Source organism: Colletotrichum lupini, chromosome 5 (assembly GCF_023278565.1).
Source record: "Colletotrichum lupini chromosome 5, complete sequence".
NCBI lineage: Eukaryota > Fungi > Ascomycota > Sordariomycetes > Glomerellales > Glomerellaceae > Colletotrichum > Colletotrichum lupini.
The window spans coordinates 3,001,903-3,027,744 of NC_064678.1; the positions used below are offsets into that span (position 1 = coordinate 3,001,903).

Consider the following 25,842-nt stretch of genomic DNA (forward strand, 5'->3'; position numbering starts at 1 on the left):
TAGCCAGAGGCATTAGAGACGAAGTTTTCTAGGTTGGTACCCATCTTATCCACCGTCCATCTCACACTCCAGTACTATATGGACAACGAGGCACACATATGAATTGATAAAATCATACACCCTCCTATCGTTTCCGTGGTTCTTCTTAAACCTGTTTCTCACCGGAGATTCTGAGAAAAGCTTCTTCACGGCGGAAATGGCAATTCTGCTCAGCCTCTGATATTTGCTTCTGTTATTGACTCTTCAAAGCAGGACTATCGACGATCTTCAAAAATTAGTATCTACGAGATACATTGGAGAACTCTCCCCATCCACAACGAAATTACCCAAGTCGGTATCGAGAAACAGCCACGATGCCGTCAACAATGTCAACCAACAGCGCGACAGCCGCCCGAGCCTGGAGCATACACATACTTGTATTCCTGATGCTCATGGCCTTCTCAATGACCTTTGGCGCCTCCATGGTGCAGGTTTCTGTCCAAGCATACCTGCGAGAATCCGTCTGCCGACAACTCTACGGCTTGCCCCAGAAAGTTCCCGTCGACCACGGTCTATGTCACGCCAACGCCGTTAACAAGGAGTTCGAGTGGACCGAGGTCGTCGTCCTGGTCTGCCAGTCCGCCGGCGGCCTCCTGTCCGCCTACACCATGGGCAAATGGGCCGACGTCAATGGCCGGCGCGGGGCTTTTGTCTTGAGTGCTTGCCTCTGGGGCCTCTTCTCCGGCATCCTCATCACGACTATTCAGACTTCATCACGTGGCGTCCTGTGTTTCCTCTTCTTCGTCATCGGCGCTGGGAAGACGTCCGCCGAGGTCGCCGTCTTGGCCATGACGAGCGACACCACAAACGACCAGCAGCGCTCGAAACACTTTGGCCTCGTGGTGTCTTCCGCCCTTGCCGGGCTTGTGGTCTCGAACGTCATCCACAGATATGCTCCCCCCTTGGCCCTCGAATATTCGGCTGTGATCGGCTGCGTCGCCTTCTGTGTCGGCACCTGCTTCATCGTGGCGGTTCCCGAGCCCCTACGCACGCAGCTCGAGGACTTTGGAGGCGAGCCTCCCCCGGAGATCCTCCCAGCCAACCAGGCCACCAGGCCGCTGCACCGCGTTCTCTCCGCCCTGAACACCTTCCGCGCCATGCTCCTCCTTACCACCCTCGGCCTCGTCCTCGCGTTGGCGAGGACGGCACCGCCTTCCCTCGACGTCTACTTCGTCGCCAGGTATAGCACAATCATCCACTTACCCTCCACAACGACCCTCCGCGGCGACGTCGTGAGCTACTGGGCACCGCTCATCGCCATCGTCCTCATCACCTGCCTCCTTCTCCCCTCCATCTACGGCTGCTGCTCCTCATACCGCCGACGTGTCCCGGGCGACCGCATCGCGCTGCGGGACTACCGCCACCTCCTCCTCTCGTCGGGCCTAGTCGTCCTCACCAGCGCCGCCGCCCTGTACAGACACTACCTCTTCTTTCTCGTCGGCACCCTCTCCGCCGCGGCCCTCGCGGCGACCATCCCGGGCCAGTGCTGCTCCCTGATGCTGTACGGGCTCGGCGTGGCCGTGCGCTCAAAGTACGCCGGCCGGCTGTTTGGACTCGCGGCGACGGCGGAGTGCGCGGCGACGCTGGTGCTCGGCCCGGCGATCGGTCTCGTCACGCGGGACTCGCGCTGGGGCGGTCTCGCGGCAGCGATGGTCTTCTCTGCTTCGGTTGTCGTCTTTGGGGCCGTGTGGCGTGCCCAGGCGGTTTGTGAGGCTCTGACGTACGAGCGGCCCGGCGCCGGGGGCGGTGGCGTAGAGGCTGGGATCGAGCTTTTGGATGTGGGAGGACTTGCGGCGCCTCCTCCGACGTATGCTGCTCACCAGGAAGATCGCCCTGCTCCTGTGCCAATACCGGTACCGATAATACGTTAGGTTCTGCCAAAGGTACGGGGAAGGATGATTGATCGGTGTGGAAGATCACACTGTTGAAGGGTCCGTTACGGGAAAGGGTAGAACCATAAAAAAGATGTTCTTGAGGCCTGTGTTGTGTAACATTTGCAGCGTATGCTGCTTTGTGCACTTGTTGTTCGACTTCGGTACGGGAGTAGTCAAGTAAATTTGAGACATCATGGTTATTGGGAGAGATCGCGAGAAGGCTGTTATGATTTGCGACGACTCGTGTTCATCAGCTTCAGAGTTGCGACGCGACCGACCTCTCTCAATTTGCAAAGTGGCAACGGACAGGCAACTTCTCATCGGATTGTGGCTGAAGTCATTTTGCCTTCCCGGAGAGAGAGAGCGACATTGGAGCGTACTAGTAGTATGATTGCGTATAATGACCGATGGAATGAAGGTGTCATAGCCTTTCAAACGGATTCTTGAATCCCGAATATGCCTTTCTTGTGCTTGAGAAAGTCTAAAGCCCCTCTTACGCATAACCTAAAGTTCTATAAGAGTTGGGGAAATACGCCGCTCTTGTGTTGCCTCTTACTAGAGAAGCGTTTGCATGACAGAACAGGAATTCTCTATGAAGCCTGTTACGGCCAGAAAGACGTGATGAGGAAGACTCGTCTTGTTGTCGGAAAAGGTTAAACCTCAGTCTGCTCTTCAGGCTCCGCAAGCGGTTTCTGTCCGTACACAACGTCGCTGTTTGACGACCAGAATTAGCATCTCATCCTTGGAGCGACTACTGGGCCTTTGGACATGCTCAAAAAGCATCCCAAAAGAAGTGCAAACTCACAATTCAACCAAAGCGCGGAAGACGGGCGGACTGGCCTTCAACTCGTTCCTCACGCCCATGATCTCCACTTCGACTTCCTCCCTCGTCCGTCCGAGGACTTCGGTAAACATCTTCATGGAAAACCCCTCAAGACCATCAATGGTCAGGACCAGATTCATCATGCCCAGGTCCTTGTAGTGCCGGTCCTTGGCCCACGGCGTCAGCGGCGCCTTGTACTTCTCCGCTGTGACGTTGATGAAGCCCGCCTCCCGGACGCGGCCCTCGTGCCCCGGACCGGGGGTCGGGTCGCGTCCGACGGCCCGGATGGCGCTCAGGAAGGCCTGGTTCCACTTGTACGTGACGTGGTCCTTTGTGTAGCTACCATCCTCTGAGTAGAATTCCGGGTTCATGTCGAGGAATTCGACCCAGCCGCCCGGGTTGAGGTGGCTGAATTTTCGGGCAGTCGTCGTCAGTATCAGTAACTAGGTGCGCGTTCCTGCTCGAAAGGGGGCAGGAAATGGGGAGGTGGAGGTTTACTTGTAAATGTTGCGAACCAGCTTGGGCCAGTCCGTGATTGAGGCTGTCATGTATCGGCACATGATGAAGTCGTACTTTTTGGTCTCAACCCAGGGGCTCTCGACGTCGTCGATCTCGAACCTGACGTTAGGAGGAACCCTTCTCATTCCGTCAGCTATAATCGAACAATCAGCACCCGAAAAAAGAAAACTGACCATTGGGGCTGAATGGCGCTCAAGTCATTCCCGTAAACCTATGCCACAGCATTAGCCTTTAAGATCGGTGAGGGGGGCGGGCACACATCGTAGCTTAGCTTACCTCGGCGCGTTCAAAGATGTCGCCCATTTCAACAGCCCCTGTAATGATTTTGTTCTGTCAACTCCCACCCTTTCCACATCAAGGCTATCTTTCGAATGGGTTCCCTCATACAAAGTCCAGTGCCCGTTCCAATGTCAAGGATTGATTGAATCTTTTCCCAATCGAGAGGAGCATGGAAGAGCTTGCTGCCCGTTGCCTTGACAATCATCGCATGAGCGAGATCAAGTCGATCCATCTCCTTCTAAAACGTTTTTGGACTTGTTAACCATCTGGCTTTCGACTTGATGATTAGAGACTCGTAACAAACCTCGTCATTGGGGAACTTGTAAGCTGAAATTGCATGTCAGATCTTGTCGAGAAGAGAGCAAAGTAGCGAGAGAAGAGGTTGAAGGACGTACTGCCCGGCCTGTAAGCGTGATACCGTCGTCCATACTCGACGGGGTAATCAACAACGCTTGATGATAGCGAGGCGGTGAAATTGGAACTGGAAGCACGAGTGCTTGGTCAGCGCCGGGCGCTCATCACTCCTTCATAGTATGGGGGCATCGTACATGCGCTCATCAATTGAGGAGGTATCGTCAGTTGTCTAGCAGTTGTCCATGTCAGCGATGCCATCATCAGCCGCTAACAAAACCGGAACAGGTCACCAACATTGTCTTCCTCCTCAGGCTCAAGAGGTGCCGTTACGTTGGGTGTTGGAGTTTGTGCCGTTGTCGTCGCTGGGCTCTCGGCCTGTACAGCGGCTGGCGGTGAATATACTGTCGTCGTCGCGCTCTCGGCCGGCACGGCGGCTGGAGGTGAACCGGCCATTCCTGTTTCCTGGTTTCTCTCCTCAGCGTACCAATTAATTCAACTTGGGGCCGAAGAAGGAAGAAAAAAAACAAAAATCTCTTGACAGAGAAACAGAAAGAGCAATGGCGATACGCAAAGCTTCAACAGTATCCACTCTCTAGGGACAGGACTGAAGGAGGGAAGGAGGGGGTTTTGTAGGCATCTAAGCCGGTCTCCATAGTTGAGCGACATGGGTTCGATGAAATGAGAAGGGGAAAAAAAACTGCGGCAGGCTGCAGAATCTCCAGAACCAACAGAGCACAACTAAAAGGCCCAATTGGCTGTGCTCCGACTCCTCATTCGCATGCATATGCAAGTCAAACGTTGGTTGACGCGTCTTGTCGTCCAACATCCGACCCATTGCATGTTTACCAACGCCCTTCCCCCCTCCACCCCCTCTCTCTTCCGCCTAGATGGGAAGGCGATTATGCCATCCTTGCGTTGACAAATGCGGGTGCTCAATTGTCAATCCCCGGCGTTGGGCATTGTTTGCTTCGCAAGTTTTTCGGCAATGACGTAGCTGCTTCTTTATCGAGTCCCTAGGGTAGTCAGACTTGGGAGGGACCCGTTGCATACTTTTGTCCCTGGTATCCTGATGTTTGAATTTGACTCCGTAGCAGCCAGCGACATCCCGTCAACGAGATCCGTCGGTGCAGCGTAGACCGTACAAGTGGTTCCCTTCTCGACACGACAAACAAGCAACACTCAAAGGATCCTCCGGCTCACCAAACAGACACACCTACCAAGCTCACAGAAACCAAATAGTCATCGCTGAAGAAGCCGCTTGCAAGGCCCTCTAGTACTCGTTTCTCACCTCTGTCCCCTTCCCTCCCATCTTCAGAGATAGACAGAACCGCAACCGGCTTACCACAGCTCACGCCGTACCTTACTAAATCCACACACAGATCCTCTCAGCTCTAAAACAAGACCCAGCTGCTCTGAACAGTTTTCACTTCACCTGGTGCTTCGCGAAGGTTCCAGGCACCTGAGGAGATGTGAAGTGAAGGTACGTTGACGCGACCTATACCCCTCAGAGCTTGTGATATATAGTCAAACAGTGGCAGCGTGACTCACACCAGCAGCAGACAGCAACCCCACACACTTTTACCTCTGATCACTTTTCGTCGTCCGGCTACTGTATCTACTTGAAGAAATACGGCCTAAGACGGGGGGAGGCTGGAAGGTAGCAAGACACTGACTTAGACATACTCGGAGGCAGAAAACTGTATCCGTATGTTGTCCTGACCGACCTAATTCATTGACGAGATCAATGAAGGACCAAATATCTGTATCCCACCGAATATACACAATCATGCCAAGTTGCAGGGGAGCAACTGTGTTGAGAACTGTGTATCCGATTTTATACTACCTACTTGGCTAGTCCCTCGCCGCTTGTAGGTAATCCAGTTGCGTCACTATCAACTAGCAGACTCCCAAGGGGTTGTTGGTTTCCAGTAGATCATGGAAAATGAATTCACTTCTACTACGAACAGGCCCATGTAAGTATCGTAGCATGAAAGGCTTATATCTTACTCGTGGCTTAGGGGATCCACGATACAAGCTACGATGTATCAGCATCTTGCCTTCTTCAGCTAAAAGCCAGTCCTCTTCAACAAAGGGAGACATGTTACCAAGAGACCTCTTCGTGTCCAGTTGCTCATAGTAACGGACCTCGCAGTGATGTCGTTTTGCATCAACCACTAATATGGAACTCGAGAATGCATCAGTCACTGGTATAAGTCACTTGATGAAGAGTAGGATCCGTAAAATAGTGGATGAATTGTCACATTTCTATTCAATGGACATATCGGTAAAGGCGTGAATGGGTTGACGTAAACCCCTATCTTCATTCCATAGCCCTTCCATAAGTAAAAGGTAGATATCCACGACGCCATTGCCTATCCATAATAATCCTGCCCATCCAACGTCGTCCCTCGGTCTGGTCCCGTAGGCCTGTTCTGACCGGGTCGTCTAACAAAAGGTAGATACGAGAAAGAAACATGGGAGGTCGTCCCTGATATATAGGCAAGTAAATAGTGTAAGTAGATCGTGATCAGGGCCGACGCCCATCATATGGTTTTTTTTTTCATTACTTTTCATCTTTTCTTAATCTTTCGTGGCGTGTTCATCGCCGAAGGGACTACGTCCCCTCTCGTAAGAACTTGTTCTTTGAGACCGTCTGTCGGGGCCCGCGGCGGCTCGCCTTGTTGCCTCCTCAATCACGGCACTGAGACTGTGGTTGCTACGAACAGCAGCTGGGGATGGCTCAGGAGGGTCGGAGAAGGGGCCCTGATCGACTGACGGGCTTTCATCGATGACTGTCACGGCAGCCGATTCGCGGGCGGCCGCGGTGGTGCTGGGTGGCAGAGGTGTGCCTGGTGCCGAGATCTCTTCTGATGTTGATGATGCCTTGGATCCAACGCTGACTTGCTTGGGGCCATTGCCGTTGCCTACACGGACAACCTGCACTCTCTGGACGGGGGCGGCGGTGGCGGTGTTGGCATTGTTCAGGAAGGTAGATCCGACACTGAATGTGCTGTCACGGCTCTTGGGACGGCCAGGAGCGTATTTTTCGTAATCGACACTGGGGACGGGAGGAGTGCTGCTGCCGTTGGTGCCGACACCCATAGACTTGACACTGACCACAGCGGCCTTGGCTCGCATACCAGTCTGAGCGGGGGCTACAACAACCGCATTCTTGCCGTAGATGGTGGAAGCGATACTGGGGGCGATGCTAGATCGAGGAGCATACGAGGTTCTCGCGACAGACGTGCGGTCAGAGTAGCCAGAGATGCCAGAGTAGGTGGAGTCGCGCAATTCGCCAGGGACAAAGAAGTGTTGCTCTTCGTACGGCGACGGGCTGCTTGCAGCGGAGTTGGAGGCGTGCATCGGGATAGGGGGAACGGGAGGGACGAGCAGAGTGGGTGACGTAGGAGTGGCTCGGTTTGTGACGCCTGGGATATAGGCAATCTGGATAATATTGGAAGCGCGGGTGAGTACTGTTGATGCAATAGAGTGAACGGTGTGTGTTGAGTCGCGGTTGGTTTGTCGTGGCTCGCCAGTGCTCTTCTCATTGATCGTCTTCTCGTGGGTCGTCTCGGCATAGGACTCCTGGATAATTGACTGTCTCTTGGTCTTGATGAAGAACCTCCAGACAAGATATGTGGCGATTGCGATGACGACGAGACCGCCGATGACACCGCCAACGATTGCACCCGTGTTGGGCTTGCTGCTTGATGAGGATGATGATTTGCTGTCGTCCTTGGCGCAGATGGCCTGGGCACAGGTGCTACATGTCGGGATGGTGAAGGAGCAGAACTCGTCGGACTTGCAGTTGGTAGGGCATGTCGGTGCCTTGTCCTCACACTTGAGGCAGCCGTTCTGTCTGGGCAAGATGACTATGGAGGTCATGTCAGCAAATGAGGTTCGATAGGGGGCGACGGTGATGTCTGGTGACGCACCAGCTTCCAGCTCCTCAAGCGAACGGAGGTGCAGGTTAGGGTCGAATTGAGCCATGATGATAGAGGAAGAAATGGCCTGGGGATGAAATGAGAAAAAATAGCCAGCGACGCTGATCGAGCGATGCCGATCGACGAAGCGAGACCGTTAGGCGTAGAAGGTGTCGATCAAATCGGAGGGGGTGATCAGACGGTCGAGGCGAGTGGACCGTTGGTCGGTACCAGGGAAACCGCGAGTTGGGGAAACGGCAGTAGATATAGCGAATGGATAGAAAAACCGTCGGGTAGATGAGACAAGTCGCAGTGTACTAGGGGTGACGGATACACGTTGAGGAATGGATTCGTGGCGAGGCGAGGCTGGCGTGTGGGCGTTTGCTGGACTGGAATGGACGGGTCGATGTGCGAAGTGCGAGGGAATTCGGAGCGGATAGAGTGAGAGCGAACGGGTAGTAGTATAGTAGTAGTTGGGATAACGAGTGGACGAAGAGACTAGCTCGGCTTTTGAGGTGGTGGGAAAAAAGAGGCGACTAGGCGATTGAAGTGAAAGACATCAACGGCGGTTTGTCGTTTGTCGGCCGCAAGTCGACGTCGACGGGTTGACGGGGCTTGAATGTCTTTTGTCGTCGACGGGATCTTGTCTTGGTGGGCGGCGACTGAGAAGCTGGAGATGTTGGGTGGAGGAAGAGACGGAGGTGGGAAAGGGCTGCTATGAAGGAAACGAAAGTGAGCAGAGAGAGAGAAGCAGGCAAAGACAGACCGGCGCTGGGCTGGTCTTGGCTCGACTTGGCTTGGCTCGCGCTGACTGGATCGACCGGGGGGTGTCGAAGTGAAGGGAACGAACGGGATGGAGAGGGGGAGGGATGAATGGGTTGGGATGGGATGAGATGGGTGGAAGGATGGCAGATGGATGGGATGGATGGTGAGAAAGAGTGTGAGATGGGCTGCGTCCTGCTTGGGCTTGGTGCTGGTTCTTCACGGGCGTTCGGCGGCAGGCGGAGCGCAAGCTCAAAGGGGAGACGGGGGAACCAAGGACGAACACCAACAGTGGAGAGAGTGGAGATACATGCTCTGGTACCTTGCCTTAGGTAAGTAAGGTACCTAGGTACGGAGCACATAGATACGTATCTTTTAATGAGGGAAAGAGGTGGACTGGCACGACTTTCCGGTTGGAAAAGGCGCAGGTGGGAGGAAGCTACAAGTAAGGCAAGAGGGGAGGGGGAGAGCGAATCTGCGGGACACAGGCACGAGATTGAGAGGGCAGGGGGTATTCTGTTAGCGAAACGTGAGAACCGGGGCAACTTCCTGCTCTGATTGGTCATGGTCCCCAGATGGCAAGAGCAAAAGGGGGGGCACTGCTCGCTTGTGGATCCCTTGATTCCCCCGACACCCCTGGCTAGAGCCGGGCGAGGGTCCAAGACTTCCAGGGCAAGGCCTAGAGTCTGGACTGTGCAGCCCGCCCATCCACCACCATGAACCACAAGGACCATGGGAACTCCATCCACCAATCTCCTCTTCGCTGCATACTGCAAAGTGCCAACACTACCTTCCTCCGTCCTTGGGGAATACCGCGACCAACTCGACCAAGGCAGTAAAGTGCCCAGAAAGCGCTGCACCGTTCGCACCACCGTCGACCCTCCAAGTACCTTGCACAGTACCTCGGGCACTAAGATAGGTACTATTCAGTGCGGTGCATGCTGTTTGTGACTTTGTGGACATTGCCCAGCGCGCCATTTTCCATCTTTTCATCACCTCGCCTCCAGGTACGAAGTATTGCCTACCAATCAGACCACGCCAGAGCCGGAATTGACCCATCTCCACCGTCTTACGCACTCTCCACGACTCGACAACACCATCTGCGGAATATCACTTCCACCCTCTCCATCGAGCGATATTGGGAGAGGCTCCCATCCTGATGATCCTGATGGCTGCAACTGCAGACTGCAATCTATCATCTGCTGTCTGCCCCCGCGTGCCCTACCTCCTCCCTCATGGCGGGCTGGCTGTCGGGACGCACCCATGCTCACTTACTAACTTCGCAGAATGCTTGGTCAAACAAGCGAGCTACGCGGTTGCTACGCAGCTCGGCAGTGGCAGCCCATCATCCATGGGCCATGGATCATGGACCGTGGACCATGGTTGCCGTCCATCCAGCATTAATGTTGTTCGTCAATACAATAGAGTTCGTGCGTCTCAACCTGACAACCCGCCCGTCGTCCGATACGAGCCAGCGAGACATGACACGGTCTTTCTCTACTAAATCGGTCAACACAAGCTCTGGCACAGAATATTTCGTCCCAAACAGGATAACCCGATTCTCGACAAGTTGGACCTCTTGTGAGAATAGGAAACAAAAAGGGATACCATTCCCCAGTTTCCCACAATTATGCTGTTTCCAAATCTCGCAACACTTGAAGAAACCCGGCCTCTTACAAACCTCCTGTTAAGCTTCAATTCGCCTGGTACGGGTCGACCATTCTTTTCGTGCCGTCGACGTCGCACCGTCCCAGCTCGGGTACGTTTGGCATCCGGATCCCTTACAACTTTGGTCCTGCAGCGAGAACCTCAGTCGGCCCATGCAGCAGTACACCACGCCAGAAACATCACGATTGCCGACTCAGCCCCCCCGTTCCGACTCAGAAGATCTCAAGATACGAACTCAACTGAAACGAATGGGGTCCAGTGACAGCGACAGCGGGACGACATCATCACGGGCGAGCTAATCGCGCCAGAAGGCCGTCAAAGAGGACCGTGAGGGTTGACAACCTGGGCTGACGATAGTCACTCAAAACGCCTTCCCGTGTCAGGCCTCCCTGTCTACTCGCCTGCTGTGATTTGCAAAGAAAAAAACCCACAGCAGTTTTCACCATGAACCAGCGTCGAGCATTGATCGAGGCTTGACTCTAGAGTATGCTCCTTGCCTAACCCGCGCTGTGTTTCCAACATTGTCCCCGCTGCCCCTGCCTGTCTGCGAACCGAATACAGTCAAGCGGAAGCCAAATCGTCAGGGCCCTGCGACATATTCGGGGGCCGTCATAACGGAGGGATCCTGCTTAGCACGAGAAAATTCCGTATTCTGAGGCATTGGATCCGAAACTTCGAAACAGACAACGAGAACGTGCGTTCGCGTGGCCCTGGAGGCCATGAGAGCTCTAGACCACGAGATCTGCACTCATCACTCTAGGGATTTTCGTCTTGGCCTTGTGTGAATGGGGGGACAACAGTAGAGTTCCCCCTTCTCATCTGACAGCAAGCAGCGCTAGTCGCTCGAGACTGAGAGAAAGATATTTGTGGAACCGGGGGCTTGGGGCGATCACTTCCAACTTACGCATATCCACCTGCCGCTCTCCCGCCGAAAGTGCTCAAGCTTTTAGCAATGCTGTGCCGGGCACCACCGTCCACCACCGCATCGCACGGCGCGCACACACGCTCCCTCGACCTCTGGGTAATGCAGGGCATATCTTAGTGTCCGGCGGACCAACCGCCACGCCGCGTGGTGAAGATGGCAGACGTCGCCATTCCAGGTCTCATACCTACCGAGCGCTAACACTGCGCTGTGCATGCTCCGGCAGCCCGCAGGACGGCATTTCGTGCGTATTGTTAGCACTGCATAAGTTTGGCTTCGGACTTTCGCCTGCTGACTGTGCGTCCTGTCCTACTCGGGCTTGGTATTTTTGCTATCGCTCCTGTCCCACTCTCAGCTCCGATCGGTTATACTGAGCGAGGTAAGCACATAAGTCAGTTTGCTTCGACTATGCCAGCTCATTTGATATTGGTTTGTCACGCAGCTGCACTCGACGCCAATCTGGGTAAGCCACGAGATGACAACGAGATGAACCAAGAGCGGCATGCAAAGAAGAGAGATTCGATGGATGCAAAGGGAGACACTGGTTCGTCAAGGGCACTGCAGCCAGTCAGCCCCTGCTGCTGTCAAAGAAGCAACTCTTCGGGCTGCCAAACCTTCATCCAAGTCTTTTCTCATCTAGAATCGGGTGTCTCGGCCAATCATAGGCCCTCATTCACCGGAAAGAAGCAACGTCTAAATTCTATTTACCATCCCCTTCCCTGTCAGAACTATTTTCTCGCAATCCTTGAGTGGTTTTTTTTTTTTAAAACAACAACCTTTGCATTGCCGTCTTGATTAGCCACCCGCAGCACACAATTAATTACTTCTCAGACCAGGGCGTCCGTTTTTCCTTTTCACGACTCTCCGCTTTCCAAATCTGGCCCATGCCATCTACCAATGGACCAATCGCAAGCTCGTAGACTGCGCTGTGCAAGTTCCCGCCCGCGGATGTTGGCCGCCGCGAAGCTGAGTTTTCTGGAATTACTCCAGATCCGGTCTTTCCATGTTCCAAAAGATCATCATGAACTCTTCGTTTCTTTGTCCATTTCTTTGCTTTTCCGAGAACTACTAGTGTGATTAATGACGCGGGCACCCGCTCCGAGGTGGGAACTGGGTGACTACCTAACTACCTACCTACCGCCTTTCTCCCCGCGCCACTCTTTCTTCCCTCGCGAAACTCGGATGAATTACGAAGGATTAGACTCGCCAGCGCGGTTTTTTTCCAGGGTGCTGCAGTGCACAAAGAAAGCCTTGGCAGGTCTTGGCCTGTGAGGACAACTCAGTCTACGGTACTCGGTATGGGAGTTCCCCTCCGTTGGACACGTGTAGTTGAGGTCCCTCGTCGTCGTTAGTTTGCCACGGCGAGACCTCTTCCGGCGCCGGCAAGACTCCCCGGGTTCCGGATCCGGACGGTGGCGGCGGAGGAGGAGGAGGAGTGGGAAGGAGTAGAACAACGTCAATTGGCAGTTTTGCGTGATTTTTTTTTACGTTTCTTGGACTGATCCAGGATGAGACATCACGTCCGTTGGACACGCGGCGAACGAGATCGAAGCGGCGTTGCCTGTTCCGGCGTCCTGGGCATGTACTCGGAAGTTGTAAGGGCCGACTATGATGGGCTTTTTGCCCCGCTCTCTTCTTCTTCGACAATTTTCTTTGGGCTAGAAGATGGCTTTTGAGGCTAGCAGGGCGGGTGGAATCCCTCTCGTTTTGCGTTGAGCTCTCTCGCGCGCGCGCGTACTCAGAGAGGGTGAGCCATGTATTGTGACGATGCTTAACCCGGCATTCATCGTTGATCGTTGGTCGGTCCGGGACGGTGAGAGTTATCTCCCCGACCTGGAAGCCTCGTATAGAAGCCCAGCTCTCCGATTCTAGAAGGCTAGGGAATTTAGGACGTTGCTGAACGGTTGTCGTTTGACACGTGATGGAAGTACCGAGACGGGCTACGGGTACGGCCCCATGTAACCCTTTCCGGCGGTCTTGCGCGGGTTTCGAGAAGAACGGCTGCGTGGGTTTCCAGTGTGAGGCTGAGGGGCAAGTGGTGTCGTGGATTTCAGCCCAGCAAAGGCTGGAATGGCGTGTTGAGTACCTACAGTGGGGTGCCAAAAGTTCGTGTACACCACACCATTATCCCCAATTGCCCAACCTCCTGCATTTTCACCATCATACTTCGACTGGCATCACAAGTGCGGCAATCGCCGCCCGCTGGACTTCTATAAGTTTATGGCTAGCCCTATGGCTTCCTATTATTAGAGAGCAAAAAGCGTGTAAATTGGCCTCCATTTGCTAAAGATATGGGATGTAGAAGGAAAAGGTATGTTGAGGAGAAAATGCGTCGGCACGCGTGTTAGTGAGGTGTACACGAACTTTTGGCACCCCACTGTATACTGCTCTTCTTGGGATGTGGGACTTGAGTAGGGGACTCGGTTCTCAGCTGGAGATGTCTCCAGCTCTTTGGGTTTTGATGTTTTTGATGTCGTGAGTTGGAGAGCGGCTGGTGGTGGAGGCTATGTTATCTTGTGTCACCTTGCCTTTGATGTCTACTTTTGGAAAGCTTCAGTGTGGGGGGGGGGGGGTGTCGGTGTCTGGGGCGGTGGTTTTGTTTTTTTTTTTTGTTTGGGGGGTGGGGGTGGGGGGTTGTGGGGTGGGTTTGTTTTGTTTTTGTGTGGTCTTTTTTGTGTTGTGGTGTGTGGGGGTGGGGGGGGGGGGGGGGGGGGGGGGGGGGGGGGGTCAGATTGAGAGTATGTTCCGATGCTTTGAAGGAGAGAGATTTTTGCTCCTCTATTTTTTTTTTGAGTGACATGTAGTCTACGCCTCTCGACGTTCTCCCTGCCATGTAGGATGAATGGAGAAGGTGGTCTTGATAACTCACCCGGGACTATCCGCTTCGTTATTAGGCATGTACCTCATAGAGAGCTTCATGGCCAAAGAGTCTTGACCGGGTCTCTTATGTGACGAGACATTTTATCGTCCCATGATTCGGGTTCCTCTCTCGCTCTACACCTGTTGACAGAGCCTGAGATTCTGTCCTCTCGAACCTGGAAAGCCAGCTTTACCTTGTGTTTGTTCGTTCTGCCCTTGCTGATTACTCGAGCGATGCTTTGCCTTGTATATGCCACATCAACCAATAATCTCCCGTCCTTTCGTAATTTGAACGTCACCCGTCAACCCTCGCCTGCATAATACCCCAGGTGCACCCAGAATCACTGCCTGACGAAGAAAGATTCACTGATTATAAGCCCCTCCGCAGGCGGTCAAAATACACCTTCTTGTCCACGAACTGATGTGTAACTCCACAGGAGCTCTTCAACCTCATCAACGCGAATACGAGAGTCGGATATCTTACTTTCACTGGCTTTGGAGCATGATCGAAGCTGGATGGGATCGAGCCTCCGAGGGAAGTCATGCACAATCATGTTATTGGGAACCATTGAGCAACGTGGTCCCTGAAGTGACCCCTACTCTATGCCCCCAGACTCGTTTTTAAGCCCAATATATTGGGCTTCAATGCGAGTTACCCAACAGTACTCAATGCATGGCATTTATACACAAGTTGCCTGCTTCAGACATCTGCTACTATCCAAGTAGTTTCCGTGTCGTGCAGATATCCAGTAATAGTCGATCCATGAGTAAAAACCGAACATTTACGAAAAGCCGATAGCCTCTATCCGTGCTTGACCATAAGCTTAGTCACATCGTTGTTTCCGTTTTGTCAGGCGTGCTCTCGACAAGCTATTGAACCAAACAGGCAAACAACTTTCACCCCTGGGATATTCTTCCCAGAATCAATAAAAAGTCATCCAAGTGCATACTGAGGCGGCTGGCGCTAATATGGCAACCGCAGCAGTGATCCAAAGTCATATTCTGCGGTCTATAGTGATTCTTAGTGTGCTGACCTCAACTGCGAGCCACCACCTTGTTAGTCATATGCTGGATATGTAGAAAGTTCACTCGATTCGTAAAGACTCACATAACGAGCCAAGCCCCGTGAAACATAATGTAACGCCCGTACCTTGCCTACTTTCCCTTCCTCCGATACATGCCTCTAATGGATACAACTGAATAATACACCGGAAAGCCCCAGTCCCAATACCTACTCATATAGATCACCCTCAACTCCATTCCAATCACCAGATAGCAGGCGCCCCCTTGAGGGTGAGGTCAAAATTGGCTGGGTGGTGGAGGGGCTCGAGTCCACGCAACAGCCTGATCGCTGAAGGCTAAGAGGTCCCGAGCTCACGTCCGAATATCCCAGCATGTGCGCCAGAGATGTAGTCCCCATTCGCCACCGGGGGGGGGGGGGGGGGGGGGGGGGGGGCGGGCCGTGCGCCCAGGACGGCGCGGCGGAGGCGCCGGGGGCCCCGCCTCCCCCCGAAACCCCCGGGGGGGGGGCCGGGGTGTGCGCCCCCCGGGGGCGGGGGGGGGGGGGGGGGGAGGGTTGAACTCTTTTCTTTCCCCGTAGGTCTTGAGATGGTACATTGTCGGTCGCAAGGATTCGGTCGACAGTTTCTTTTCCCCTCGAGATACTAGTGGGTATAGGTGCACATGGCATCCACACAGGATATAGGAATACATGGGAAAATGTAGCCATGAACGGATGAGAACGGTTGAAAGGGTGTTTTCACCTCCTGAATCATTTGTAGGCAAACGGTCAATCGCCGCTTTCTAGACGTACTTTACAGCGCAGTCCCCGAGTCCCGCGTCCCATCTCCGTGCTCTGTCTGGGACATGCCGTAGCCTCACGCCAGCGAGATGTAGACCCGTGCGTGCTTCCAAGTAAGCAAAAGTTCAAGTAGGTTTCCTCCAAGAGTCTCAGAGACTGATACCGAGGCGTACTGTGGCCATTGTCGGTGATCTTTGTCTGACAACATCGTGGTATTTATATGCGCAGCCTCGTCCACGCTCGGCACAACGAATCCAGATACAGAAGATGTATATGCCATTATACAACGAAGGAAAATCTAAATATGGAAGATGGAAACTATAATTCGTAGCCGCGAGAATTGACAGCTGATAGCTACATCTATTAGACCTCCGCGCTCGTCTATCGCCTCGTTCAGTTCCTGAAGGGAAGGGGGGATGTTGATGGAGTTCCGGGCCGTATCGTACGCCGACAAAATCGACCGTAAGACGCAGCGTAGTCTCATTCCCTTCTTCAAACAAGAGGGGTGATGACATGGTTACGGATGCCGAGGGGATGGCTATGGATTGAGGCATAACCCTAACATGACAAAAGTAACCCGCCAAAGATTGCAGTGACGGGGAAATCAGAAAACCTCGAGTAACGCAGTATACATTCCGTCGTGACAGAGATGAATGTACCCCCTGGCCGAGACTCTCGCCTGCTTCTATGATAGCTCGACAGAGGATAACCCCCATTTGTGTACATTCTCATAATGTACCTAATAAGTATAGATATGACGGGTCTTAACCTCAACTTCTCACGTGTCACTGAGAGCTGATGGCAAATGGATTCTCCCTTGTCAGAGATACGTATTACCGCTCTATCCTTCGTCTGACACTTCTTGACTATTCGAAGTTTCAGGACACGGTAGCGTGGGCCGCTCGTCTATCACACCCGACTGACTTTGCTGCCTTTGTTGATAGAACCATAGCTCGACGACGGCAGTAAGTATTTTGACACGTAGGCATTAGCTCGACGATAGTAAACGACTGTCCCGAGAAGGTCGAGCATGCTCTGTCCTCACCGACTCAAGCTGAACCACGATCCAAAGAGCTGCCAATCGAGAACCCCATCTTATAGAAACGGAATCCCCCTCCGTGAAGCGGAGCCAGGCAGGGCAATCCTCTCTCAAGCTCGACTCTCCCGAGACCAGCCAGAATCTCAACACCTTTTCTTCCACGACGGGCCCCTGTGACGAAGAAAGCCTCGTCCCAGAGAAGTCAACAGACCCGCAAGCCCAGTTCCTTGCCCTTCTTGCTCGAGAACAACTGAACGAAGAGCTAGCTTCTCCAGCTCTCCCTAGTCGCCCTTGTTGACGTCCTATAAAAGTACTCATCTTCTCCACAATGAGACGCCGTTGAAAGAGACCGGACCTTTTCTCTCTCCTCCTGGTTCCCCAGACCCTATAAAACCCCGGTCAATCGTTAATAACATGTCAGATCTCACCAATCTAGTCCGGGGGATCCGATCTGATCCGATCCTGCGCCTCTCCCCGCACAAAATGTGTGATAATTCATGTCAAATATGATCACCCATGGGACAATTCCTGGCAGACAAATATGTCATATCCAAAGTCTTGGCCCTTTATCGTCCAATGCACCACCGTCATAACTACGGCGGAAACTCTAAAGCCAAAGAAGAAGAACAGTAAAAGTGACATCACGAGCTCAGAAAACGTACTCGTAAGAGAGCGAACAGTTCAGCCCTTTTTTTTCTCTTTTTTTTTTGCTTCGCATCAGAAACATTGGTGGACCACTCGCGGAAACCCAAGAAGGAAAGTGTTCAAAGATTCAGAGACAAAATTTTTGCAGAAAAACCGGACGAACCACTGTTAGGCTTATTTGTGTCAGCAACACGAATTGACTTCAAACTTCCCGAGGCTCCGACGTCTTTTTGCTGTCCAGTGCTCTCTCTCTGACCAGCAAAACGTCAGGAAGCAAGCAGCCCCCCGGCGCGAGCCGCATGATGTCAGTTAGTAGGTTCATTTGCTGCAAACACCACCTCAATATGGTAAGTTGGCCCTGTTCCCCCCTAACGCCTTAAAATAAGCGTGGAAAAGAAAGTAGATGCCATCGCCTAGTCAGTTCTTTTCTACCCGATTGAGAAATGAATATAGATACGTAGGACTGGCAGAAAATGGCTGCCTGTGTTGTTCACCACCATGCTACTCAGCCCAGGCCCCATTGCCTCCGATTTGGTCTACGTTGTGTACTTCCGCAACGGTATCAGGAGCTCAGCGTCATCTTCAGCACTGGAAGGTTCATACCTGCCTAACCCAGGAACCGGTTTGGAAAAAAATCCAAAACCATTAATGGCCGAATATTCGATCCGATGTTCTCTTTCCGCGGATGAGCTGCCACCAAGCGCATGAGGGACCTTGCATACTTGTATTCTTGCAATACCGAGAATACCGAGGCAAAGCGTACGCGAGTCAGGAAGTTGGGATGTTGTCATGGCCGAGCTCATCGCACCCCGCGCCTCACGTTCAGAATCTCTATGGATGGCCTCCATCCGATGTTGGGCCCGGGAGCCATTCGCAGTCTGATACATGATCTCCTTCTGCCACCGGGACACGTCACTTGAGGCTCGGCTTCGCCTCCGAACCATGACCTACGCATTCACTCGGGCTTTTTATAGTCCAGTCCCGATAAGCCCTCCACATGCCGGGCAAGGTGGTGCCCTGATTGCTCATTGAGCGAAAACAAGCTTCCGAGGCCTGCCATCTGTGGCTTTCCTGGGCTGGCAAGGCTTCAATGACATCGGCAAACTTTTCGCCTGGCGGTCATAGCATTGAGTTGCGGGAGGCCCCTTTACCCCAGCCCGTCGATCGCACTCACAAATCGTACCCCATCTGTAACGCAAAAGTCCGCTGCAGTGGAGGTCTCAGGGGAAAGTGAAAGACGGTGTGAAATCGCTGGTTACCAGTCGTTGGAATAGCCGACGGCTGACGGTATCGTTCCACCAACCAGCGCCGCAACGGTGAATGCCCCAGCCTCGCCGCAGACACGGGCTCGCCGACCATGCAGTCGGGACACCCGCGCTGGAAGAATGCGTTGGCGCGCCGGAGAGGGCTGTAAACGGAGCCGGGATTCGGAGTCACGGCACTGAAGCATCGCTCATCCAGGAGCCAATACCTGGTTCTTCTCGTCCGAGCATTTGATGGGCGGAATGAAGTAATTGAAGGCTGAAGGCGAATACGATTGCGACTTCTTTCGCCATGGTTCCTGAGGCTGAAAAGCGTCATCTCATGTCCACGGCTGGGAAACCTGGGAGAGTGGCCGAACTGGATACGGGTCGTGGATGTTGGTTCGCTGTCCAAGCCAGAAGGTTGAAGGTTCAAAACTCCGTGTGAGGTGGAGAGGGCCCGGTTGCCGCCCCTCCAAGCAGTGCAAATAAACGAGCGTAGAGCCGACTGATAGGCGCGTAGGGCAGAGAGGTCGTCGACATTGTTGGATCCCTCCGTCTGTGTAACGCAGAGTAGTACAGATACTCTGTTGCACGTGTGCAGTCCTTGTACAAAGGGTTCGTGTGGCCACTGAGGCTGATGATGGCTGAGGTTCGGAACTGGCCGCAAGCGTGCTGAGTAGTAGAACCCATACTCCGCCCAACAGCAGGTATTTGATTTTGACTCGTAGCGAGGCGTAAGCAGCGACTCACTGGGCTCGGGGCAAATTCCTTTGTGACAACAGTGGAAGAGTGCATTCATCCCGTCCACCGCCAAATGTGTTATGCAGCGATGCGAGGCGTGGTGGGTGCACCGCCTCAGCCCCAGTCGATCAGCCCCAGCCCAATCTTACTATTTTTGGGTCTCCTCCTGACGGATCCCCGTATCCGAATTGGCCAGAGGCAACAACAAACAACTTGCACGCAGGCGACAGAAAGTCGAAATACCGAGTCTCTGATCTGGTTGGGGGTACGTATGCCCACAACCTAAACCTCGGGTGGAAGCCCATTTTCTTGAGTTGCTACTGCGGCTATTAGTGCGGCGAATGAGTAGGATAGGGTTTCGTTGTGATCAGGCGAGGGAGGACAAAAAGAGAAGACAACGAAGGAGGGCATGACGATGACAGGCGAGCTCGAGACATCAGACTGAACGAATGTGGTGCTTGAGCCGTGGGTTAGAAATATGACAGGAAAAAGATTACAGCAGGTTCCAGGCCATTAACGTGTGAAAATTGCAGCTCCGAGAGGGACGAGCAAGCATGTGCTTGTAATAGTTCTTCATGTCATGAACTGGCGGTGCCTGTCGACTGTCCATGACGAGACCTAGGTGAGAGAGGAGCTGGCGAGATTTGGCTGCCAGCTGGTACGGAAGCTGGAAAAGCCAAGGCGCTGGGTAGGGCGAGGGGGGCACGTTTCAGAATGTTCTTGGAAGCCACAGGATCCCGGGCGACAAGTGGATCGTTAAGAGGTACACGCGTCTCGCATAGATGTGGAGGGTGATACAGGCGGCGCCACTAACAAGCCAATGTCGTTTCTTGAGATGCTTGTTGCCTCAGTCAGGATTCGCCATACGATGAGTACGCAGTACGTCTAGACTCTCTAGACGCTGCCACTCTGGAGTCTGACGGGACTGCGGAAGAGGTACTGAGCGGCAGTAGCTCTCTGCTTCTGGGCCTTACAATTTCATGCCTTTCTTCTGTCATGCCACGAATTATGAGACCCCCCCTGACAGCCCCGGCTTTGAACACACTCGGGAATGCTTGTCAGCTTGCTGGGTTCTGTCTGCCGTCAGCTTTTTTGTCCTTCCTCTGTGAGTTGCTTACTAGGTAGCTGCAGCAGTCCTGTATATACTGAATCTCTTCCACTCTCTCAGTACTGCAGTCTGACGGGAGTCTGAGTCTGACAGCAATGATGAGACGGAAGAGGGGCCGAGGAACGACAATGAGGCGAAAAGTCTGCCGAACATGAGCCACCGTTGCTGTTCCTTCCCGCAGCACTGCTCGTTCCTCTTCCCAATGGAAACCAAGGATGATGGCTGGATTGCTGGTGGTGGCACGACAGATGCCGGCAAGGTGACGGCGTTTCTTTTAGCTTCCACCTTCTCCTTTTCCTTGCCGGCGCGTCCATCCATCGCCGCCGCAACATTCCCCTTGAAGGCAGTCCGTCATTGAGCCAGGACAGGTGTGCTTGGCCGGCTCTGTTCGCTGCTGGCAGTCACCAACTTTGCTGGTTTTGTTGCTGTTGTATAGGTGCACAGGTGCATAGGCACCCCTCCTTCTCCTGAAGAGCAATGCTGGCAGTAAATGGGCGTTGATTGCGAGGTGTTTCTAGAGTCGATCCCAACCCCAAATGGACCGATTGAAGGCGCAAGGCCAAGGGGTATACGAAATGCAAGGGCCAAGGGAGCAACGGCCGGGGGTTTCGACTTGGGGGGAGACGTGACGTAGTTGGATGCGGGCCCGATTTTTATTTTCTCAAGAGTGCAACCTTCGGAGACGTCGACGTTGGAAGTGCGATTCGACTGGTTGGCCGCCAGCTCGTGATGAGCATCGGCGCGGTTGTTGTCTTGGTTTGCTGGACTGCTGCTGGCTGGTTAGCAATGGCTAGCGACAGCAACCGCGACCATCCGACCAGGTTGCTAGGATCCATCATGAAAGAACCTGACAGAGGGAAGAAAAAGATGGAGGGACAGGGTTAACGACGGTCAACGGCATTGGCTTTCCTGGCTGGCACACGACTGGGACCAGGACCACCCGCTGGCCTGGGGATGAGACTGATGGCAGCCCTTCCTAGCCAGTCCATCCGTTGTCTGTCACTTGCGCAGTAATAGTGCACTGACGTTGAGGTTTCCGAAGGGCGAGGATATTCTGCCAGCAGCTCCCGATATCCTGCCCCCAAGTGTGGCTGCGACCGCCCCTGCCTCCGACCACGGAGCCCAGCTGCCCATACCCACCCACTTACCTACCCACTTACCTACCTACCTACCTACCTACCCACCCACCTACAACCACCACTTCGTCGACCTCGCCGTCGCTGCCGCTACCGCTACCGCTACCGCTAATTAAAGCTATTCCTAACGTCAATATACCGCAAGAAGAGAATAATCGCAAAGTAGACGATCCCTTCGTCTACTAGCATACCGTCGATTACGACGAATACGGTCACGTAGAGTACGACTACCTACTTTACGGCCAGCGCTCTAGCCTACCCAAGGCCAGAGCAGTACTTAACGAGGCTACCCACGAGGCTAGCTTTACGGTCGCGATCAAAAGCAACAACGCCTCGCAGAGTTAACCCGCCCAAATAAGCGTCACAAATCCTTAACCTCGTTTATAGACTACCGCTGGCAGGCCGCTGCCAGCTTTTCGAGCGAGTCAATTGGGCAGCTGGGTAGCTGCCCAGCTGGGCAATTAGGCCAATTCGACGGAATCGTCGACTTGGGCTAACGCGTCGATTGCCGTACTTTTTACCAAAATAATTCAAGTCAATTGACGGCCTCTGATTGGCCAACCCACTCGAATGCTGACTACGCAGAGCCCAGCTTACGTGTGTACCCGAGACCGGCGGTCGTGTAGCGGCTGTAGCCACACTTGGGGGCAGGATATCGGGAGCTGCTGGCAGAATATCCTCGCCCTTTCCGAAAAGCGAGCTGAGGTCAGGGTTGGAAATTAGTCTAGTCTAGTCTAGTATGGCCTGGACTAATACTAGGCTAGTCTAGTACGGCCTGGACTAGTACTATACTAGACTAGTATTAGTATACTAATTAGTATATATTAAAAAAATTATTTATAAATTAATAACTAATAAATAACTATAGATATTAATATATATTAAAATAAAAGTATTAAAAGCTTACTTTATATAACTTTAAAAATCTAAATATTATTATTTGAATAGAATATTCTTAAAATTCTAGCTTTTTATTAAATTTTTCAAAAATTCAAAAATTGAATTATGGATATTTTTTTCATTAAATAGTTTTACTTATATTTACTAGAGAAATAATTTTTATTATATTTTTTAGAATTTTTTTAAAATTAATTAAAATATAATGGATTCGGGATGCGGCTAGCGATAGGACGCCGATAACTTAGCGACCGGTATATAGATCTTATTATAAAAGAACTTTTTAAGAAGTAGAGCCTTTACGAAGGACTTTATAAGCTTTAGTCTTATAATATACTTATACTTATATTATAACCTCGCTAGTTAAGTACTTATAGCCTAATCTCTTATAATTCTAAAGCTTCTACTTTTACGGAGTAATTAGTATAGGTAATAATAAATTACGAAAACGAACGGAACGTTAACGAAACGATACCTAGCCGTTAGTAAAGAGCTATTAACGCCGACGAGCTATAGCTATTTAGAGTTAACTACTCAACCCTATTCCGTCCGGGAGAACGAGCCTACTATAGGGCGAGTCCTACCCGAATACTAGCGTTTATAAAAGAGCTAGATAAAGAAGATAATTAGGGTAGATTACCCTTACGGGCTAGTTACTTTATTAATACCCCGAAGACCCTATCCGTTATAAATAGGGCGTTTATTAGCGACCGATTGCTAAATATACGAAGTTAAGGTATATAAGAAGGCGTAAGTAATACTAAAATAGCTAGTTTAGTAAACCCTATAGGCCTAATAATAACCTACTTTTATAAAATAATAAAAATAATAATTAAAAATCGAAACTAAGAACGGCGTTAATATAAGGAGCTCGTCCGATAGCTTACCGAGCGGCTAGCGATGCGTCTAAGTTAATAAGAATATAAAAAGCCTCCTTTTTATAACTATAAACCGATTAAAAAAGAGTTTATAAGTACTTAGGTAATAGACTAGATTATTACTATAGAAGTAAGTAATAAGCTTCGCGCAAAAAGTATTATAAAATAGTATATTGAATAGGCCCTATTTAAAATATCCCTATCGCTATAAACGTAATAGCGTAATTATAAGAAAAGCCTCTAGGATCCCCTCTCCTAGGGCGACTTCTTAGCGTTTATTTACTAATAATACGTAGACCCCGAGACTTAGGAACGGGAATACTATAAAGAGCTAAGGACGAAGAGGCTAAAAAAGGGCTAGACCCCTACCTAGTTCCTCGCTAAGTAGTTAGTAATCTATTATAACCTAAGTATAGAAGATATAGAGAATTCGAAGGTAGAAGTATACTAGTTCTTTTTTAGACTACTATCTTAGCTATAAGACGATCTAATTCGTTATAAGGTCTTAATTAAGAGAGTACGCGATATAGCTTATAAAGCTAATAAACTATAGTTATTAAATTGGCAAAAGGGCGGCGACTAGTTATAAAAGGACGGTAAAAAGAGGCTATATCCGTTATTAAAATAACCGCGTTAAATATCCCCCTTTTATAAAAAAAAGAGTAAGGAGAGCTCTAAGGGGCTAGGCTCTAGGGACTCGCCGGGAGTAATATTGTAAAAGCTATATAATAAGAGTACTCGCGCCGAGCTATTATAAAAGCGTTATAATAGTAATATTAAGTACTTTACGTATAATAAGATAGGCTATATATTTAATAAGTACTAAAAGAATAAGTCGAGAAGTAGGGGTAACGATAAGCCGACGTACCCCTAATCGAAGCTAACGTTAATAACCGTTTAATAAGTTACTACCGAGCCGAGAGTTATAGAGGTCGACTTATTAAAAAACGAGTAGGCGTAAGCGATATACTTAATACGCTTATACTAAGTATTAAGAGGGTACCGATAGGAATAATTACGAAGGGTAGGGTAATAGTTCTGCGAGGTATTACTAAAAGGCTAGTAAAAGTTAATATAGACATATGCTCTAAGATAGACATTATTAGCACTAGGCTCGTAACCCACTTAGGGTTAACCCCGGCTACTACTATAGCTCCCTTATTAAAGGACTTCTAAAGTAAAGCCGTAGGCTAGGGGAAAGCTTACTAATTAACGCTCTTCCTTATTAACTACTATAGGTAACTAAGGAAGATTTAGTAACTATTCGCCGCAGTTAATAGGAATAAAAGAATAGTAAACCTCTTACTATCGCGACTATTAATAGGCTAGGAGGGCATTCGTATTAATATAGCGACGAATATATAGTTATACGAGCCTATTTCGGTTACCGAACTAGAGGTAATAGCTCGCGATATCGTTAAGAATTACGAGAGGGCGTATATATTATATATCGCTATTATAAAAAGTATCGCGGGGGTAATAGAGACTAAACTACGAGGGGGTCTACTACTAGAACTTTAATTAGAAATAGAAACGTTTAACGAGTAGTTAGCGAAGGGACCGTAGTTATATAGCGGGGTAGAATACTCTATTAACCTAGTTCTAGGTACTAAACTACCGTATAGTCCTATTTATTCGTTAAGCGAAAAATAACTTAATAAGCTTCGCGCGTATATTACTAAGAACCTAGCGAACGGTCGTATTATACCTTTGGTTAGTGAGGCTAGGGTACCGATCCTCTTTATATTAAAAAAGGACGGCACGCTATACTTCTACGTAAACTACCGCGGGCTAAATAAAATAACTATAAAGAATCGATATTTACTACCGCTTATTAGTAAGCTCCTAAATAAGCTTCGCGGAGCGAAATAGATCTTAAAAATAGATATTAGGGATGCCTATTACCGTATCCGAATTAAAAAGGAAGACCGATAGAAAATAGCGTTCTAAAGCTAATACGGTTACTTTAAGTATACTATTATACTTTTCGGGCTAACGAACGTACCCGCGACGTTCTAGGTATATATTTACTGAGCGCTCGCTGACCTACTAGATATTTATTATATAGTATATATAAACAATTTAATAATCTATTTAATAATAAAGGAGTAGTATACGGAGGATATTAAGAAGGTCCTCTGACGTCTGCGTTTATACGGGCTTTTTACTAAACTATTAAAGTGCTCGTTTTATTAAAAGAGGGTCGAGTTCTTAAGTTATATTATTATATTAAAAAGAATCGAGATTAACTCGTCGCGAGTGCGAACGATCGCTAACTAAAAGGCGCCAGAGTCTATTAGGGATATCTAAGTATTCCTAGGGTTTTATAAC

The 25,842-nt window shown here is 50.9% G+C and overlaps 6 protein-coding genes across 6 annotated transcripts; 3 read left to right on the top strand and 3 right to left on the bottom strand.

The window, feature by feature from the left end:
* Positions 1 to 353: 353 nt before the first annotated feature.
* Positions 354 to 1,910, top strand: CLUP02_10314 (uncharacterized protein; the record flags this gene model as incomplete). Its single annotated transcript, XM_049289290.1, has 1 exon — positions 354 to 1,910. One exon carries the CDS (start codon positions 354 to 356, stop codon positions 1,908 to 1,910), a length of 1,557 nt encoding a protein of 518 aa, XP_049146435.1.
* A 656-nt stretch (positions 1,911 to 2,566) lies between these two features.
* Positions 2,567 to 4,341, bottom strand: CLUP02_10315 (methyltransferase; the record flags this gene model as incomplete). Its single annotated transcript, XM_049289291.1, has 10 exons — positions 2,567 to 2,624; positions 2,719 to 3,144; positions 3,235 to 3,372; positions 3,429 to 3,466; positions 3,532 to 3,569; positions 3,643 to 3,772; positions 3,839 to 3,861; positions 3,930 to 4,015; positions 4,083 to 4,117; positions 4,183 to 4,341. 10 exons carry the CDS (start codon positions 4,339 to 4,341, stop codon positions 2,567 to 2,569), a joined length of 1,131 nt encoding a protein of 376 aa, XP_049146436.1.
* Positions 4,342 to 6,468: 2,127 nt separating this feature from the next.
* CLUP02_10316 (Opy2 protein) lies at positions 6,469 to 7,878 on the bottom strand (the record flags this gene model as incomplete). The annotated part of the gene is made up of 1 exon (XM_049289292.1): positions 6,469 to 7,878. The coding sequence occupies one exon, from the start codon at positions 7,876 to 7,878 to the stop codon at positions 6,469 to 6,471; it is 1,410 nt and encodes a 469-aa protein (XP_049146437.1).
* Positions 7,879 to 9,305: 1,427 nt separating this feature from the next.
* CLUP02_10317 (uncharacterized protein) lies at positions 9,306 to 11,803 on the top strand (the record flags this gene model as incomplete). The annotated part of the gene is made up of 11 exons (XM_049289293.1): positions 9,306 to 9,471; positions 9,544 to 9,789; positions 9,860 to 10,062; positions 10,123 to 10,154; positions 10,235 to 10,445; positions 10,507 to 10,568; positions 10,725 to 10,939; positions 11,002 to 11,020; positions 11,075 to 11,460; positions 11,519 to 11,626; positions 11,718 to 11,803. The coding sequence occupies 11 exons, from the start codon at positions 9,306 to 9,308 to the stop codon at positions 11,801 to 11,803; spliced, it is 1,734 nt and encodes a 577-aa protein (XP_049146438.1).
* A 2,892-nt stretch (positions 11,804 to 14,695) lies between these two features.
* Positions 14,696 to 17,495, top strand: CLUP02_10318 (uncharacterized protein; the record flags this gene model as incomplete). The annotated part of the gene is made up of 16 exons (XM_049289294.1): positions 14,696 to 14,758; positions 14,909 to 15,006; positions 15,069 to 15,098; positions 15,245 to 15,352; positions 15,416 to 15,434; positions 15,495 to 15,557; positions 15,623 to 15,665; positions 15,721 to 15,743; positions 15,804 to 15,936; positions 16,052 to 16,092; positions 16,191 to 16,285; positions 16,617 to 16,642; positions 16,716 to 16,788; positions 16,896 to 17,155; positions 17,299 to 17,349; positions 17,398 to 17,495. 16 exons carry the CDS (start codon positions 14,696 to 14,698, stop codon positions 17,493 to 17,495), a joined length of 1,224 nt encoding a protein of 407 aa, XP_049146439.1.
* A 513-nt stretch (positions 17,496 to 18,008) lies between these two features.
* Positions 18,009 to 21,734, bottom strand: CLUP02_10319 (uncharacterized protein; the record flags this gene model as incomplete). Its single annotated transcript, XM_049289295.1, has 16 exons — positions 18,009 to 18,076; positions 18,151 to 18,403; positions 18,505 to 18,592; positions 18,682 to 19,335; positions 19,381 to 19,605; positions 19,664 to 19,704; positions 19,781 to 19,949; positions 19,990 to 20,159; positions 20,262 to 20,330; positions 20,401 to 20,476; positions 20,538 to 20,558; positions 20,611 to 20,936; positions 21,006 to 21,369; positions 21,411 to 21,447; positions 21,523 to 21,576; positions 21,623 to 21,734. 16 exons carry the CDS (start codon positions 21,732 to 21,734, stop codon positions 18,009 to 18,011), a joined length of 2,727 nt encoding a protein of 908 aa, XP_049146440.1.
* Positions 21,735 to 25,842: the final 4,108 nt, after the last annotated feature.